Source organism: Cornus florida, unplaced genomic scaffold (assembly GCF_030987335.1).
Source record: "Cornus florida cultivar Cherokee Brave unplaced genomic scaffold, ASM3098733v1 CherokeeBrave_3.0.0_Hap2_Chr04, whole genome shotgun sequence".
Taxonomy (NCBI): Eukaryota; Viridiplantae; Streptophyta; class Magnoliopsida; order Cornales; family Cornaceae; genus Cornus; species Cornus florida.
Genome location: NW_026775574.1, coordinates 7,812,865 through 7,828,038, shown reverse-complemented (window position 1 = coordinate 7,828,038; position 15,174 = coordinate 7,812,865). Strand labels below are relative to the sequence as shown.

Genomic DNA, 15,174 nt, shown 5'->3' with positions numbered 1-15,174 from the left:
AGAAATGTGAACCAACTGTTCTATGCATAGCTAGCCCAATGCTTACTTCTTATGTGGGGGTAAACATCTTGTAGAACTATCCCGAACCGTCCCCTGCTATAGCACTATAGATGTTAAGAATCTTGTTGGGAAACATATATACATATATGTGTGTGTGTGTGTGTATCCTACATAAATGTAGAAACCTCTACCGTAGGGATCCCATATAACTGTCATTTGTTGGCTTTATTCAGAATAAGAGGTATACAAGCTACAAGGGGCATACCCCAGAGAGACAGTACAAGAGATGTTTTTAACATCTGATGAAATGAATCTGGAATTTCGTAAAACAATCCCATATTTGATAGTGTTGATATGAAAAATGTTGGCAATGCTTGCCACTGTTCATAGTTCCATAAAAGAAACTAGGTAAATTCTACTCGAAAGCAAGAAAAGATGCTTAAACTATCGCATAGTGATGGTAAGACTTCTATCCATAAACTTGGCACCTGCCACCTTTCCTTGGATTTGAGACGGGAGATGAATGACGCGTCTTTGATCCCCGGCTTCCACCAACAACTCAGATCCTCCCCTGAACTGCAATTGGTGGAATTGAAATTTAATCAAAATCGTACTTTCTTTGAACTGTCCAAAGATTCTACAAGTAAAAAGCAGACAATAAAAGCACACAAACGTAATGCAGATGATGGTTTCAGTATCAGGCCAATGGAATACAAATATATATTGTTTTCTTAAAAAAGAAAATACAAAATCCACTGTGACATCTCTCTGAGCTAAACAAAAACAAAAGTATACTAGATGTGCTAATTCACATATCATTAATAAAGCATTTTAAAGTGCCATCACTTCCCTATCTTTTTCGCATTTGATCATTTAATAAATCACAATTTATTAGAAGAAAAAGTACAAAAAAGAAATTATGTCCTATAGGTATAAAAAGTATAAATAAATCACAACTTATTAAACTTGGCTTTCAATTTGTTTTTTCCCCTATGCTTGGCTTTCATTTTTGCTGTGTGTAAAAAGTGTTCTCCAGTCATCACATCTCCCTTCAGGTGCCAGCACAGTAAATTGATACTAAAAGAATCGATACTAGCAATACCTAGTTTACTATAAATAAAAGAAGTGGGACTGCAAAATATAGGATGGCATGCACATACTTGGTATAGCTTGATTTCTGACTTGTCAAAACCTGGCATAAGAAGGGTGACCGATTTCTTGGCTTGATCAAACTTAACCAAAGGCATAATATTGCTGCTGTGGTTTATTGGCATGGTAAGAAGTTCTTGTGCATCTTTACTGAGACCATTCAGCATGATCTTACTCCAATCCAGAGGGGAATCCGTTGAAACATGTGGAATGAAAGCAAAAGGCATAGGCGAAAATTTCTTTGCAACAGTTTCTGTTGATTCTACACGAGAATTTGGAGACACAATTCCGAATGCACCAGAAACCTGCACACCAGCTTGCATTATACAACCCCAATAACGTAATGCAGAATCCACAGAAGGTGGACTATTCGGGTCCATCACAAGGTAGCAGCCAAACCTATGTGGTTCTGCAAAGGCACAAGATCCTCTCTGCAGAGCACAATAATCAAATCCCAAATCATATTGAGTTGCAACTTGCAACAACCCCGAATTATAATTAAAAAAAACGGAATAACATACCTCCAGAGTTTGTTCAAGAGTGTCCCATATTTCTGAACTCAATTTGCCATTGAGATTTAACCCCCTGCTGCTTAAACTCAGTGCTTCATCAGCAAGTCTCAACAGAGAGGGACTGGCCAACCTTCCAAGATCGGACCTCTCAGCCAAGTTGCGCATATATTTCAAATACAATCTGTGCAGAAAGTGATTGCATACAGATCAATATGAGAGAGAGTGTGTGTGCGCGCGTGTGAGAGAGAGATAGTTCCCTTACCTTGCCTTGCTGGCAGCACCTATCATCCGTATAGTTTCTTCAGTACTTAAGCCATCATATATAACTATGTCAAATTTATCTTTCTGGTGGGATCTTTGAGCCACATTCTCAAAGAAGCCCAGAAGCCTCTCAAGTGCTAAGGCTGAAAATATAGTGTCCATTCCAGGAAGAATCCCAAGTTCTTCTCCCACCACCTACTACATTATGAAGAGAGAAGCATGAGATTTCTCCACATATATTGACGAAATAAAATAGATACCATGCTCTTTTAGATGACAGTTCACTAAATAATCAAAAAGATTGTTACATACCCACCCCTTCAAGAACTCCTTGGGTCAAATTAAGATGAGCATCTGCTTGCTTCAGCCGATTGAGAGGTTCAAGAAGCATCTGCAGTTATCGAGAATGATTCATCGAGAGTAAAACACAACTGAAATGAAACCTCAATGTGAGATCTAAAAAAACTGAAAAGGAACGAAGAAAATAACACACTTTAGTAGTTTCCAACCTAACAGCCGAAAGGTGGTCATTGCATGTGACAGGAGAAGTCCCGATCTTACAATTTAGAAGATAATCAGCAGTGTGATCTTGGGAATGTATAACCAAACAAGTTTTAAGCCCAGCCATGGCATAGTTCTGGGCACCAAAAACATTAGATTAATTAAGATGAGAAGTTTAATTTTAAATAAACTATAGCATAAACTTAATTATGCAAAGTAATTGAAGATGTCAAATTAACTAGCGAACAAGATAAATATGGTAGTCAAAGCCCATCAACTAAATAAATTAAGCAAAGAAAATTCAATTCCCTACTCCCAATCCTCTAACTCAAGAGGAGGAGGGGTAAAAAAGAAGTCTCAGTAGGTCCAAGATAACTCAAGAGGAATTTATTTATTTATTTATTTTTCATTTTTTAAGGATGGCATACTTTGTTGAGAAATGATTCTACAAAGCTAGTATGGGATGGAGTTATCAAAAAGAATTTAGAATGTAAAATATAATAGGAGAAATGACTTATTCAGAAAAGATTGTAAAAACATAATTCATTAAGGTATAGATGATGATGGTGCTTCGTTGAGAAACTTTAATGTCATTTCTTCTATTATACCAGTGTTTAAAGTTCAGTACTTTTTTACAATCTACATTTTAAATATAGTTAATTTTTTTTTAATTTTATATTTATTCAATTACAAAATCCTTTGAAATTATTACATGCTTCTTTATTTCTATCATAATTTTCAACCTTTTACAATGTCCCATTTATATCTTTCAATTACAAAAATGTCTCACCCCTATCCTTTACTGTCACACTTAAAAGTAACCAAGAAATTAGCTAATGAATTCCTTTTAACAAAGGCCTTATTAACCATTAAGGAAGGACTTTCGATAATAGGAAGCTCCCCAAACACAAACAGGGCCTAGAACTACTCAAAAAGTACTAACCAAACAGTGTCTATGTTACTATAATCCAAGCTCAAGAGAAAATTCACATATCTCCTTTACCAAAAAAATTAAAATAAAATTAAAAGGTAATAAACAGTAATAGCAATTAAAAAAAAATGCAATCTTTATGCTAAGAATTGGGAGAATAAAACAGTTCTAAAAATTTTCAATCAGCTAGATATCATTAATGTACAGTAAAGCACCATAAAGAAAATGCATATGCAAGTTACATCCAAACACGGCTCTATCGGAATATACCTGAGCGGCGAAGACGGCCGAAGTGGTCTTGCCAGAACCACCTTTCCCTAAAAATGTCACTAATTTTGTGGATTTCTGATGTGTAGGAGGAGCATCGGTCTCTGATGAAGCGACCATGGTCAGAGCTCGAGCCCTCCTTCGATTAGTTCTGGTACTTGTTCGAATGATGAAACTGAAATTTGGGTTTGGTGGGTTGATTGAAGAAGAAGATGATGATAGGAGGAGTGGCAGAGCGTTCGAAGCCATCTCTTGACGGTCAATAGCGAGTGAAACAAGAAGATATATATATATATATATTGATGTATTGATATACAAGCATTTTATATAAGCAAAAATGTTGTAGCGAACGAAGAAAGGAAAGGAACGATAGACGAATAATTGCTCGATATACAAGCATTAGGTAGACTAATTGGAAGGGAGTGGGCCAATTATATGTCAGCTTTGTGCTTAAAGGAAATTGTTACATGAACTGGGGGTTAATATTACCACTTGACACGTGGGGTTTGATATTTTATTTTTTAGAGTATCTATATTCGTAAATAGTGGTCACCAAATTTTTTTTTAAAACCAGGTTAGTTTGTAACTCTAAAAAGAGTTCTCAAAAATTTTAAAAATAAAGAACAATCTTAAGAGAATATTAGGTCTTTTTTGGAATTGAACTCCCAAAATAGTTTTTTGTTTTGATACACATATCTTATTATATGTCTTTATCCCAATCTATGCAGGATACACACGTCTTAATATTAAATATTGATGTATTAAATGCACTTAATTTATTTGATAATGATGCAGCACAAATGAGAGCCTTTAGAACTCATCTGATGAATCAAATGTGGACATCATTAAGAGGTAATGCTAGATGAAGTTACTTTTATTAAGTTAAGAATATCAATTAAAATGAATTCACCTCTAACAATTTTATATATATATGTGTGTGTGTGTGTTTACATTAATAGTTAAAATCATAAATTAAAGAAATAAAAGAGTGTACAATAATATTTTTATTTATTTTCTTAGTTCAGAAAACTATTTTCAAAAACTCATGCAATCAAGTAGTTTTATGAGTTTTTATTTTTCAGAAACTGTTTTGTAAATTCTCTTAACCAAGCAGATTTGAAATCTGAAAAAACTTAAAATTGTTCTCTAAAATACAATCCAAGCAAGACCTTATTCTCTAAAAACAAGCTTTTTTTATAACTAAAAGTTTTCAGAAAACTAAATCAAACAGTATTTTTTGTACAATTCTATTTTCAATTTTTTAAAAACAGAAAACTGTTTTCATAATTACAAACCAAATATATTATTAGTGTTTTACATGTTTTCCTCACTATAGCAATTGCAACATTGAACAATACCCAAAAGAAAAATTGACAAACTCATAAATAAACTGTTTAAACTAATCATTATATCAGATATGTTTTTGTATTTAAAACACCGTTCAACAAAATACTTATTTATTTAGAATAATATTATGTGTATATATTTGAATAGAAATGATGAACCAAATACTTTAAATATATAAAAATGAGGGTGGTTTTTTTTTTTTTTTTTCTTCACAAAATGAGGTGATAATTTTTGGTATTAAATGAAATTTTCAACTCCAATTTAATATTTTAGTCATATTTAATGCGTTAAAATTACTTTGTTAAAAAATAGATATAGTATGTTAAAAAATTGATGTAATAGGTTGATAATCAGTTTGATTTTTAGTGAAAAAGGTTATTTATATGTATATAATATATATTTAATTATCATGAAAAGTCATTTTTGCCCTTACTTCTATACTGATTACTGACACATCAGACAACCCTATTATATCTCTCCCGCGGCTGTTTTTGACGCCAGCGACAGTGGCGAGTGACAATGAAAATGCTCCGGCGACGCCGAGACAGCAAAGAAGAGAACAGCGGCGTTGACGATGGCAACGATCTGATGATGACGGGGGAGGATAGGCGACGGCGAGGGTTGTTGTAGCGGCTGTTTAGTGGTTCACTAACTATTTCGCTTTGTAAGGAATTTAAATTTTAGATTCTTAAATCAAAACACTATGTATGGATGGTATGAACTGCCTAAAAGGGAAATTTATTGAGCAAATAAAACTTCTTCAATAAACTTATAAATTTTTTTTTTTTTTAATTTTGATGAGATACTAAAAGAAAATAAATAGAGTAAGAGTAAGGTTCAATTAGTATCGAAAGGGTTTGCATGATATTTAATTTACAGAAATATCAATTATGTCATCTGGGAAATCGGGGGATTCACTCTTTCTTGTAACTTTAAAAGTATTGATGCTATTGAAGGACCCGGTGTTCTGAATCAATACAATGAAGTTCATTTTTCTAAAAATCATCACATCAGAAAAGGGTGGAATGGAGTTTTTTGAAATATCCCTAAAAATTCGGTTTTGTCATGTTTATGAAAAAAGTATTATGATTATTAAGAACTCAACAGGACCTTCCCCTAATCTACGCCAAAATTAGTGATAGTGGTTTCTGTTTAATTGTTGAAACAGGATGAGTGCAGAGGAAAAATTCAGGATTGTGAGGAGTATCGGAGAGGAGTGCATACAAGAAGATGAGCTCTTTAACCTTCTCTCCAAGAAGCCCCAACCCATTTGCTATGATGGGTTTGAACCCTCCGGCCGAATGCATATTGCTCAGGTCTGTTCTTTGACATCTTATTACCCTTTTGAAGCTTTTGATTATGTACATTTAACTATATATTATTATTTAAAGTCAATTGAATTGTAATGCATCCAAACTTTTATTCTCTCCACTTTTTGCCTCATTTTCTTTTTAAAATTTTCTGTTTGTATAAAAATCAGAGTTTTATGATTCCTCAAGCTTATATCCAACAGTTGCATGTAAAACTTTGAAAAATGGATGTTGAAAATTGGGTTATATGTACACTTGGTTATTTTTGTTTACTGATGGCTACCTTCATTTCATTGCTTAACAGGGAGTTATGAAGATTATTAGTATAAACAAACTGATTTCTGCTGGTTGCAAAGTAAAGATCTGGATTGCAGATCGGTTTGCACTGCTAAACAACAAAATGGGGGGTGACTTGAAAAAGAGTCAAACTGTTGGATGTTATATGATTGAGGTATGGAAAGCTTTCGGGTTAAATCCTGAAGGTGGTGAAATAGAATTTTTATGGTTCTCTAAAGAAATTAATTCCCGGGCAGTTGAGTATTGGGATCTAGTAACAGATATTGCTACAAGGATAACACTTGCTAGGACTTTGAGGTTCAAGATTTATGACACTGATTAATTACTGTTCAATTGTTATTTTGTAAAGTAACCCCTACAAACAAGGAACTTTTCTCTCTTTCAGGTGTGTTCAGATCATGGGTCGTAAAGAGCAAGAAGATTTGACAGCAGCCCAGATTATGTACCCTTGCATGCAATGTGCTGACATATTTTTCCTTGAGGTATTTGTCATGAAATTGTGGATGCAATTAGCTATTTATCTTCTCAATGAAATGTTTAACCTCAAGCTCCCAAATGTGGAATTTCTATTATATATATATATATATATATATATATATATCACTATTAAGGCATGTCTTGGTAATGTGCGGAATTTTACTTTTATTCCTATTTAGCTCCAGCCATAGAAACTACTAGTACCACCTTCATTTTTAAACCATGAGTTTAGCTTGTCCATGCTAATATAATATGATCATTACTTGCTTTCCGATATTTAATGTTTGTTTGCTTATAAATAGGAAGTTTCAATTTATTAAAGGTTATTTTGCTATTTAATATGTCTTGCTTAATGATAATGTAAAATTATACAATTTGTCCAATCTCAACAGGCTGACATTTGTCAATTGGGCATGGATCAGCGGAAAGTGAATATGCTTGCAAGGGAATATTGTGATGATATTAAGAGGATAAACAAGCCTATCATATTGTCTCATCGTATACATCTGTCATCTTTCCTACTTCTCTTAGTTCTTATTTGTTCTCTATCCTGATATAGTCAGTTACTTACAGTTATATTGACTTGCAGACATGCTTCCTGGTTTGAAGGAGGGGCAAGAGAAGATGTCAAAAAGTGACCCAGACTCATCCATCTTCATGGATGATAATGAGGTATCATATGGTGTTACACAGTTGGAATTTAAAGGAGTTGAATTTTTACAGTATTTGCTTATTGAAAACAGAATGTAGCATTGAACTTACCTGTTTATAGAAGCTTCCCCTGTTATTCAACATTTTTCCCCATGTTTCGGTGCTATAGTTATGGAATACCTTGTAATGAATGTCACAGGCTCGTGTAAATGAGAAGATAAAGCGAGCTTTCTGTAAGGAAAAAGACGTTGAGGGGAACCCATGTCTAGAGTACATCAAATACCTTATCTTTCCATGGTTTCATGAGTTCAGGGTTGAGCGTAGTGCAAAAAATGGTGGTCAAAAGTGAGTTATGATTGCTTTGGACAACCTTGTCGAACTTTTTGGTTCTTATTACCTTGTGTTAAATTTTATATTTGTTCTAGATGTTCTGATCCTGTTTGTGCGAGCCATACTTCCTCTACTTTCTCATTTGTTAATCTGGTGCTTGAAGATTTTATTTTTTTTGGAATCTTGATTATCCTGGCTTTATTTGATGGCATCAAATGTCTGTGTTTGTTTTTCTAAATTCAGGACTTTCAGCAATTTCGAAGAACTGGTTGCTGACTACCAAAGTGGGAAATTGCATCCTGGAGACTTGAAACCTGCTTTATCCAAAGCATTGAATAAGATACTGCAGGTATGCACATTCGTCTTTTTCTATGTTCCAACTGGCTCTTCCCTGGGTAGTGATTTTCATTACCATGGGTCTTTACTCTGAACTTGATGAGCAATATATATATTTATGCCTTATATTTAAGCTTTTTGTTACTTGGGTTGCATTATCTTTGTCCAACTCTTTTTTTTTTTGAAAAGAATCTTTGTCCAACTTAATGTGAAGCATTTGGGTGACCATCCTTCAAAATTGTTTTCTTATTGACCACTCTGAAATGTAATACAAAGTCATGCGATCTACTTATCTCAAAAAAATTCAAAGTCGTGCGATCTATGAATGCATATAAGCAATTGATTGATTCATAATCAGCAATAAACAATAAGGAAGGTGTTCAACTGTTAATACTTCATACAGTTCTTTGATGTATGCGTATATATGTTTTATGTGCATGCGTTTGCATTACATTTTTCCCTTTTATTTTCAGCATATAATTTTATTCCCTTTTGCAAGGAGTTTATTACTTTGTTTAAATCCTGTATAATTGCGATTAATCTGTCATCCCTTGGCCAGTATCTCTGACAAGTATCATGTAATTGACAAGTGGTGTGATTCAAAAAACCTCATGTTTTGTGGGAGCAATCAATCACTTATTTAATGCTCAAGCATTATATGCATATAATGCCTCAAGGTCTTCCCAGTTGTAGTTGCATCCCCAATTGCTAGACTTGTTCATGCTCTTTTGCAAGTGTCTAACGGATTCAATATTCAACACACTGCTTATGAGTCCTAATATATTGTTTTTGACGGCTAAACAGATTGCCCTGCTCTACTCTGTCTTGTGCTTCAGTTCCTTGTCAAATTTGCCAGAGCAGAACATAAACCACCTGACACCCTTCCAAATTTCAGAAATTGTTCACCACAATTTCCAATTCAGTTTTCTTTTCTCGGAGTAATGAAAACAGAAAAATAAAAAGAAATTGCTTGGTTTTTTGTTCTCGAAATATTATTTGAGGAAATTGAGTGAAAAAAAAAAAGGATCATTATTGTGGAAACATCAGGATGATTATTTCTGTTATCTGTTTTCTGTTTCCAGTTAGAAGTACTGAAAAACTGAAAACATTCACTAAGCTCATTTCCAAAAGCTGTTTCAATCAGGCCAATTACATCTCTTGCTCTTATTTATTTGCTGTTTAGTGTTTATATTTAATTTGTCCTTAGATTTTATTTTTGTGATTGTGGTCATATATCCACTGCCGTATTTTTCATAAATGAGTGTAGTAGAAATGCAAATGTTAAATGGATGTGTGTTAAGACGAGGAGGGATAAAATTTGAAAAGAACACATTCTTTTAGCGGTTGAAGTAGCAGCAATTGGAGATCATGAAAATCGATTGAGATGGTTTGACCATGTAAAACAACAGTCAATGATTGCACCAGTTAGAAATGATGGCATGATTCTGATTGAGGGTAATGTTAGGATTAGGGAAAGATCAAAATTAATATGGTTGAAAACTTGAAATATATTTAGGAAATATACGATAGCATGTGGTTTATCTAAAGGTATGGCATTAGAGAGCCTGGAATAATAAAATAGGATTAATGTAGCCAACCCCAAATATTCGGAGAAGGCTTTGTCATTAGAGAGCCTGGAATAATAAAATAGGATTAATGTAGCCAACCCCAAACATTCGGAGAAGGCTTCATCAAGTGTTACCCCTGCTGCCATATCTAGGTGGAATAATATAGAACTTGGTTTATGACGATCTCGTTTGCACTTTTGGGGTGGATAAATAACCAGCTTCTCATTCGTATTCCTTGTGTATGAATGTGCAAAGATAAAATTATCAAGTTGATCAACAAACAATGTGCCTTACGTTTCAGTGTGATGACTTTATATTCCTTGTGCTATGCAGCCAGTTCGCTATCACTTTATTAGTGATGCCAATCTCAAGGAGCTACTGGAAACAGTGAGGGTATGTTCTGGCTAGCATCATTTTTCTTGTTCGATATTTAGTAACGCCTCACTCCCATTCTAATTTTAGCGTTTTTTTTAAATTTTTTTTTTTTCCCCAGAGACTGTAGATCTCATCGACTGTTTCTTTTAATGTAGGGCTACAGAATTACCAGATGACGCCGATTGGAATTTGCACCCCATTTTCCCCTGCGCAGCTATATATCAATGCAGAACTAGATTGAATTTTGCTTTTGCCATACTCAAAACAATACATATGTACATTAGGATATTAGGTTACTTACCTGTGCGTTTTTGAGTGCCATTTCCATAGCCTGATTGTTGTCCTTGCCAGAAAGAAAATATGGCTTTTTATTGGTCTTTAATATTGCATTTTTCGAACAGAATTTCATTTAGATTAGTAAAAATGGATTCATGTGGTTGTTTTTATATATTTGCGACAAGTCTTGTTGAGTTGGTTCAGTTTAAATGCTGTGATATAGATGAAATATTTTGATTGTTTCAATTTATTCTATTAGTGTCGGTTTGACCATTTTAATGGACAACTCTGTTTTGGTGGAAACATCTGAATTTTAATTTCTTATTGTTTCACAAGGTCCTACTGATGAAACGAAAGGAAATTTTTTATTCTTATTTATTTGAATTGGTTTGTAATAAAAGTGTGATCATACTTGTTATAAATATGGGAATATGATGAAAACTATGCTTTTATGACACAAAAAAAAAAATTAGGTGGAATTTTATGAACCTTTGTGTTTGAGAATATAGGAAGGAAAAATGAAAAATAAAATAAAATAAAATAAATAATTTGGGACTTTTGGACACTAATGCTACAATCCCCAATCTATGCATTCTTTCTCAAATGTGTTGAACACATTTGTCCCCAAAATTAGCAGCACTTATTTATGTGGCACCTAATTTTGGGTGAGAAACCAGCTAATTTATTTAAGACTTCTGACAATGTGAGGTTTGTAGAAAGTCAGATATATACAGTCTTATTCACACGAAAAAACTGTTTGCTAGTTAGAACCCGTAACCTATGTTTCCATTCAATTGTAAACTCCCAAGTAAAATAGTAATGAATTCAAGCATAAAGAACCATATCACTAATTGTTGCAAACCACTTGATTAACATTTGATAATACCCACAAAACAAAACTAGAGGAAAGCGATTTATTGAGTACTCCATCAAAAAACCAATTTGTACATATACATACATAATATTTGCAGCTAACTGGCTTCTCTCACCTCAGGAAAAGAAAAACTAGGCAAGTGGCTGGCCCTTGGTGACCTTGGAGGCAGCTCAGAAATCTGTTTCCCGCAATTATCATAATAAATCACACCCGAAAACTCCGGTGGCTGGCACTTCTCACCCATCAGGATCTTCTTCTGCCACAGCCCGCCCTCCCCGAACCCTTCCCCAGCTCTGTTCCCGAGCTCGGATTCCGAAGGATCATCTCCACCCTTCCTGTTGTAGATGAATGGAATTCTTTTGTTACTGATTGTTGTGATGAGCTGCTTCGGCACTGACCTCAACGGTGACTGTGGAGCGATTTTCGGATTATTCGTCTCCGTGATCACAACATTCTTTGTTGAGACTCTGCTTGTTCTTGCATGCTTTGCACACAGAGCAACAAGAGCTGATACTGAGACGAACAAGCCAATTGCTAATGGTATGGAACCAAAATGATCACTAGTGTCTAATGGAATTAGACGGACCATTTTGTACAATGATCGAAAGGGCTGTGTGTGTGTATATATATATATGTATATGTATTATTTTTGTAGCAGATGGAAGGTGGGAATGGGTGACTATTAAGGGGGCTTTGGAAATTAATCTATATTACTATTTAATGGTTTTTTTTAAAGGTTGTCTAATTTTTCTAAGGATTTGAAAGGTGATTAAGATCATGAATTAAGTAGATGGTTGAAAATGGACGGTCCAGATGACTTTTGCGGTATGATTTGGGGTAAAAGGATTGGAGGTGGTTGAGTCAACGCCATTGGTGTGAGAGGAAGGACATGCATGCCAAGATGAACCCTACTTAGGTCACCCATTTTGCAGGTTTCTTTCCATGACTTCGTAAAATTTTTAATTTTAAGTTGACTAATATGCAAAGTGCCAATTGGGTGTTTCACACTTTTATAGGGCCCACCTAATTCTTGACCAGGTCTTCTGCCGCCAACTTTTTTTAAGACGTGTTGATCATGTCACTGGCCTGAGATTTTAGGTCAACTAGGTTGTAATATATGATCACAAATCAACTGATTCAAGATCAGGAAAAAAAAAAAAAAAAACTGATTCAAGGCTATCTTCATCGTCATATATGAATCCTATTTATTTCTTATTCTGATGTGATTAGATATATATATATATATATATATAGTCTTAATCGCTTGTTTATTTTGTCAAACTGGCGTGCATTTGTGTGTGTGCATGAGAATGCCAAAATGTTCGTATCAAAGAGGGTGTCATACAAAGTTTGTACTTAGCCAATTAAATCTTTGTGATGATGCATAATACATACTACGTACAATATATATATATAAAAATGTATGATGAAATATATATCATTAACATTATCAACCATCACTTTGTTTGAATCATTCAAACCTGTGGCTAATATAATGTCAAGTATGATGTTAACAATTAAAGTTGGCTCCACGAGGACCGCGATTCATCTCCTGGTATTACACGCACGTACCTGTCTAATACACGTTCATTTTAATTCAACAAGAGAAAATGCAAATTCTCCCACAAAAATGTTTCTATTTCAAGTTAAGAGAAAAATTCCTCTGTTATATATATATATATATATATATAGATATAAATATATATTATAGTTCGCTATATCGATCGTGGTCGCGGTATAACGAACTCGAATAAAGTCAGTATAAACTGACCAATAAGAATAACGTATCATACTTGAAAAAGTAGTCGTGTATCAAATAATACGGCGAACCGTTATATATATATTCAACAACTAAAATGATTATGCTTATGAAGTTTGATCAATTTGATCGATACCATAAATATCTTTAATTTTTTTTAGGTGATCGGAATTTCCTCCCGATTAAATTCTCGAGACACCTGCAAAGCACCTCCTTTATAGAGATTGAGGACGTAAAACTATGACTTTTTATCTACCAACGTGACTTCAAAAAATTGTTTAATTTTAAAAGAATTAACCCTTAAACGTGATGCTCACCGACTACTCGAACCTTTCATTAGGTGGGCTTCCAATATTGATTCATTCCAATGATACCATTATTAGATATGATTGATTGTTGAAACTCATTTTATTGAAAAAACATGGGAAAAAAAATCAACCGATTTGTTTAAGCCATTATTTATCAACATTTGTGATGAACGTTTACCTATGAGTAAAAATATAACTACTACTCTGCTGAAATTGGCCTCATATGTCCTCTATATGTTGCTGTCCAAACTTCTATACGCGTAGTTGACTAATCTTTTTATAAAAAAATTACAATAACGTGTGTATATATATGTATCCAAATTTTTCTTAGTTGAGTGTACATTGATATATATATATATATATAATATTCTACAACAAACTTCAACGATGATTTAAGTTCTGTAGGGAGACCCTCCAATATCATCAGTGCATGTAAATCTAAAATATACCATCTAACGATCAAATTGTGTGTGTGTGTGTGTCTATATATATATATATATATATATATATATATATATATATATATATGCTGAAAATAGTGAGTAATCTATATCAATCTAAGCAAAACCCACCTATTTGAGAATTAAGTACTAAAAATTATAATTACTACTTAAAACTTTAGCACTTGTAATTTTTAGACTTAAAATAGTCATGTGATATATTAATCTAAGCAAAATAGTGTGTGCACATATTAAATCTGGATGGGAAGTGAAATGGGTATAAATGGGTTAGGTGTTAGTCCTATTTCATAATTTAAATTTTTAGATAAGATTGCGAAGTACTTACCAGTTACAGTTGATATAAGCATTACAGTTGATATAAGCGATCGGGTTGCAAGTTCAGGTGTGGATCCGAATAAGAAGTGGCATGTGGATATAAATGGATTAGGTGTGCTAAAGTTTTAAGCTGTAATTGTATTTTTTTTTTTTTTGATACATATATGTATATATTTTTATTTTAATGGTTCAATATTCAGTAACAAGTGAGGCCGTTGTCATTTAAAATTTTAACTCATTTTAAGTGACACTTATTTTTTAAGTGATATTTAAAATGTGCTATCAAATGCATTAATTGAATAAACAATTAATCCATTTAGAATTAGTGGTGGATGTGTTATCAAACAACACCTAAAAGAAATTACAAAGTATGGGCATATTCAAACCAAATCTGTAAATAATTTGGTGAGAAAAAGAATATTGATTTGCTGAATAGGTAAAAGACAGAAGTCAGACCAAAATTAACATAGAATTAGAAAATAAGAAATGTTCTTCAAAATTTAAATCTAATATATATATATAATGGATATCACAATAAATAAATAAATAGTACTCATATGAATTCACTAGTCGTGTATTATACATCTCCTCACCCCAATTAATCTAACACCTTTTCCCTCTTTTATCTAAATGGATATCACAATAAATAAATATATATATATATATATATATATATATATATATATATATATAAATAGTACTCATATGAATTCACTAGTCGTGTATTATACATCTCCTCACCCCAATTAATCTAACACCTTTTCCCTCTTTTATCTAAATGGATATCACAATAAATAAATAAATATATATATATATTGATATCCATTTAGATAAAAGAGGGAAAAGGTGTTAGATTAATTGGGGTGAGG

At 33.2% G+C, this 15,174-nt stretch overlaps 2 protein-coding genes across 5 annotated transcripts; one reads left to right on the top strand and one right to left on the bottom strand.

Moving 5' to 3' along the window:
• Positions 1 to 206: 206 nt before the first annotated feature.
• On the bottom strand, positions 207 to 4,026 carry LOC132302669 (uncharacterized protein At1g26090, chloroplastic). 2 transcript variants are annotated; one of them, XM_059799582.1, is made up of 7 exons: positions 3,625 to 4,026; positions 2,416 to 2,559; positions 2,239 to 2,313; positions 1,924 to 2,117; positions 1,671 to 1,842; positions 1,161 to 1,580; positions 207 to 576 (listed from the first exon to the last, which is right to left on the bottom strand). In XM_059799582.1, the coding sequence occupies exons 1-7, from the start codon at positions 3,868 to 3,870 to the stop codon at positions 445 to 447; spliced, it is 1,383 nt and encodes a 460-aa protein (XP_059655565.1). In that variant the 5' UTR covers positions 3,871 to 4,026; the 3' UTR covers positions 207 to 444. The 2 variants fall into 2 exon arrangements, with proteins under 2 accessions (XP_059655565.1, XP_059655566.1); XM_059799583.1 differs by lacking the exon at positions 2,416 to 2,559.
• Positions 4,027 to 5,445: 1,419 nt separating this feature from the next.
• On the top strand, positions 5,446 to 10,891 carry LOC132302671 (tyrosine--tRNA ligase 1, cytoplasmic-like). Of its 3 annotated transcripts, XM_059799585.1 has the most exons (10): positions 5,446 to 5,632; positions 6,137 to 6,284; positions 6,583 to 6,872; positions 6,961 to 7,057; positions 7,445 to 7,550; positions 7,642 to 7,724; positions 7,903 to 8,048; positions 8,277 to 8,382; positions 10,271 to 10,330; positions 10,468 to 10,891. In XM_059799585.1, the coding sequence occupies exons 2-10, from the start codon at positions 6,138 to 6,140 to the stop codon at positions 10,486 to 10,488; spliced, it is 1,056 nt and encodes a 351-aa protein (XP_059655568.1). In that variant the 5' UTR covers positions 5,446 to 5,632; position 6,137; the 3' UTR covers positions 10,489 to 10,891. The 3 variants fall into 3 exon arrangements, with proteins under 3 accessions (XP_059655568.1, XP_059655567.1, XP_059655569.1); XM_059799584.1 differs by having other exon boundaries at positions 5,446 to 6,284; XM_059799586.1 differs by having other exon boundaries at positions 5,446 to 6,284; positions 10,431 to 10,891.
• The last annotated feature ends 4,283 nt before the right edge of the window (positions 10,892 to 15,174 follow it).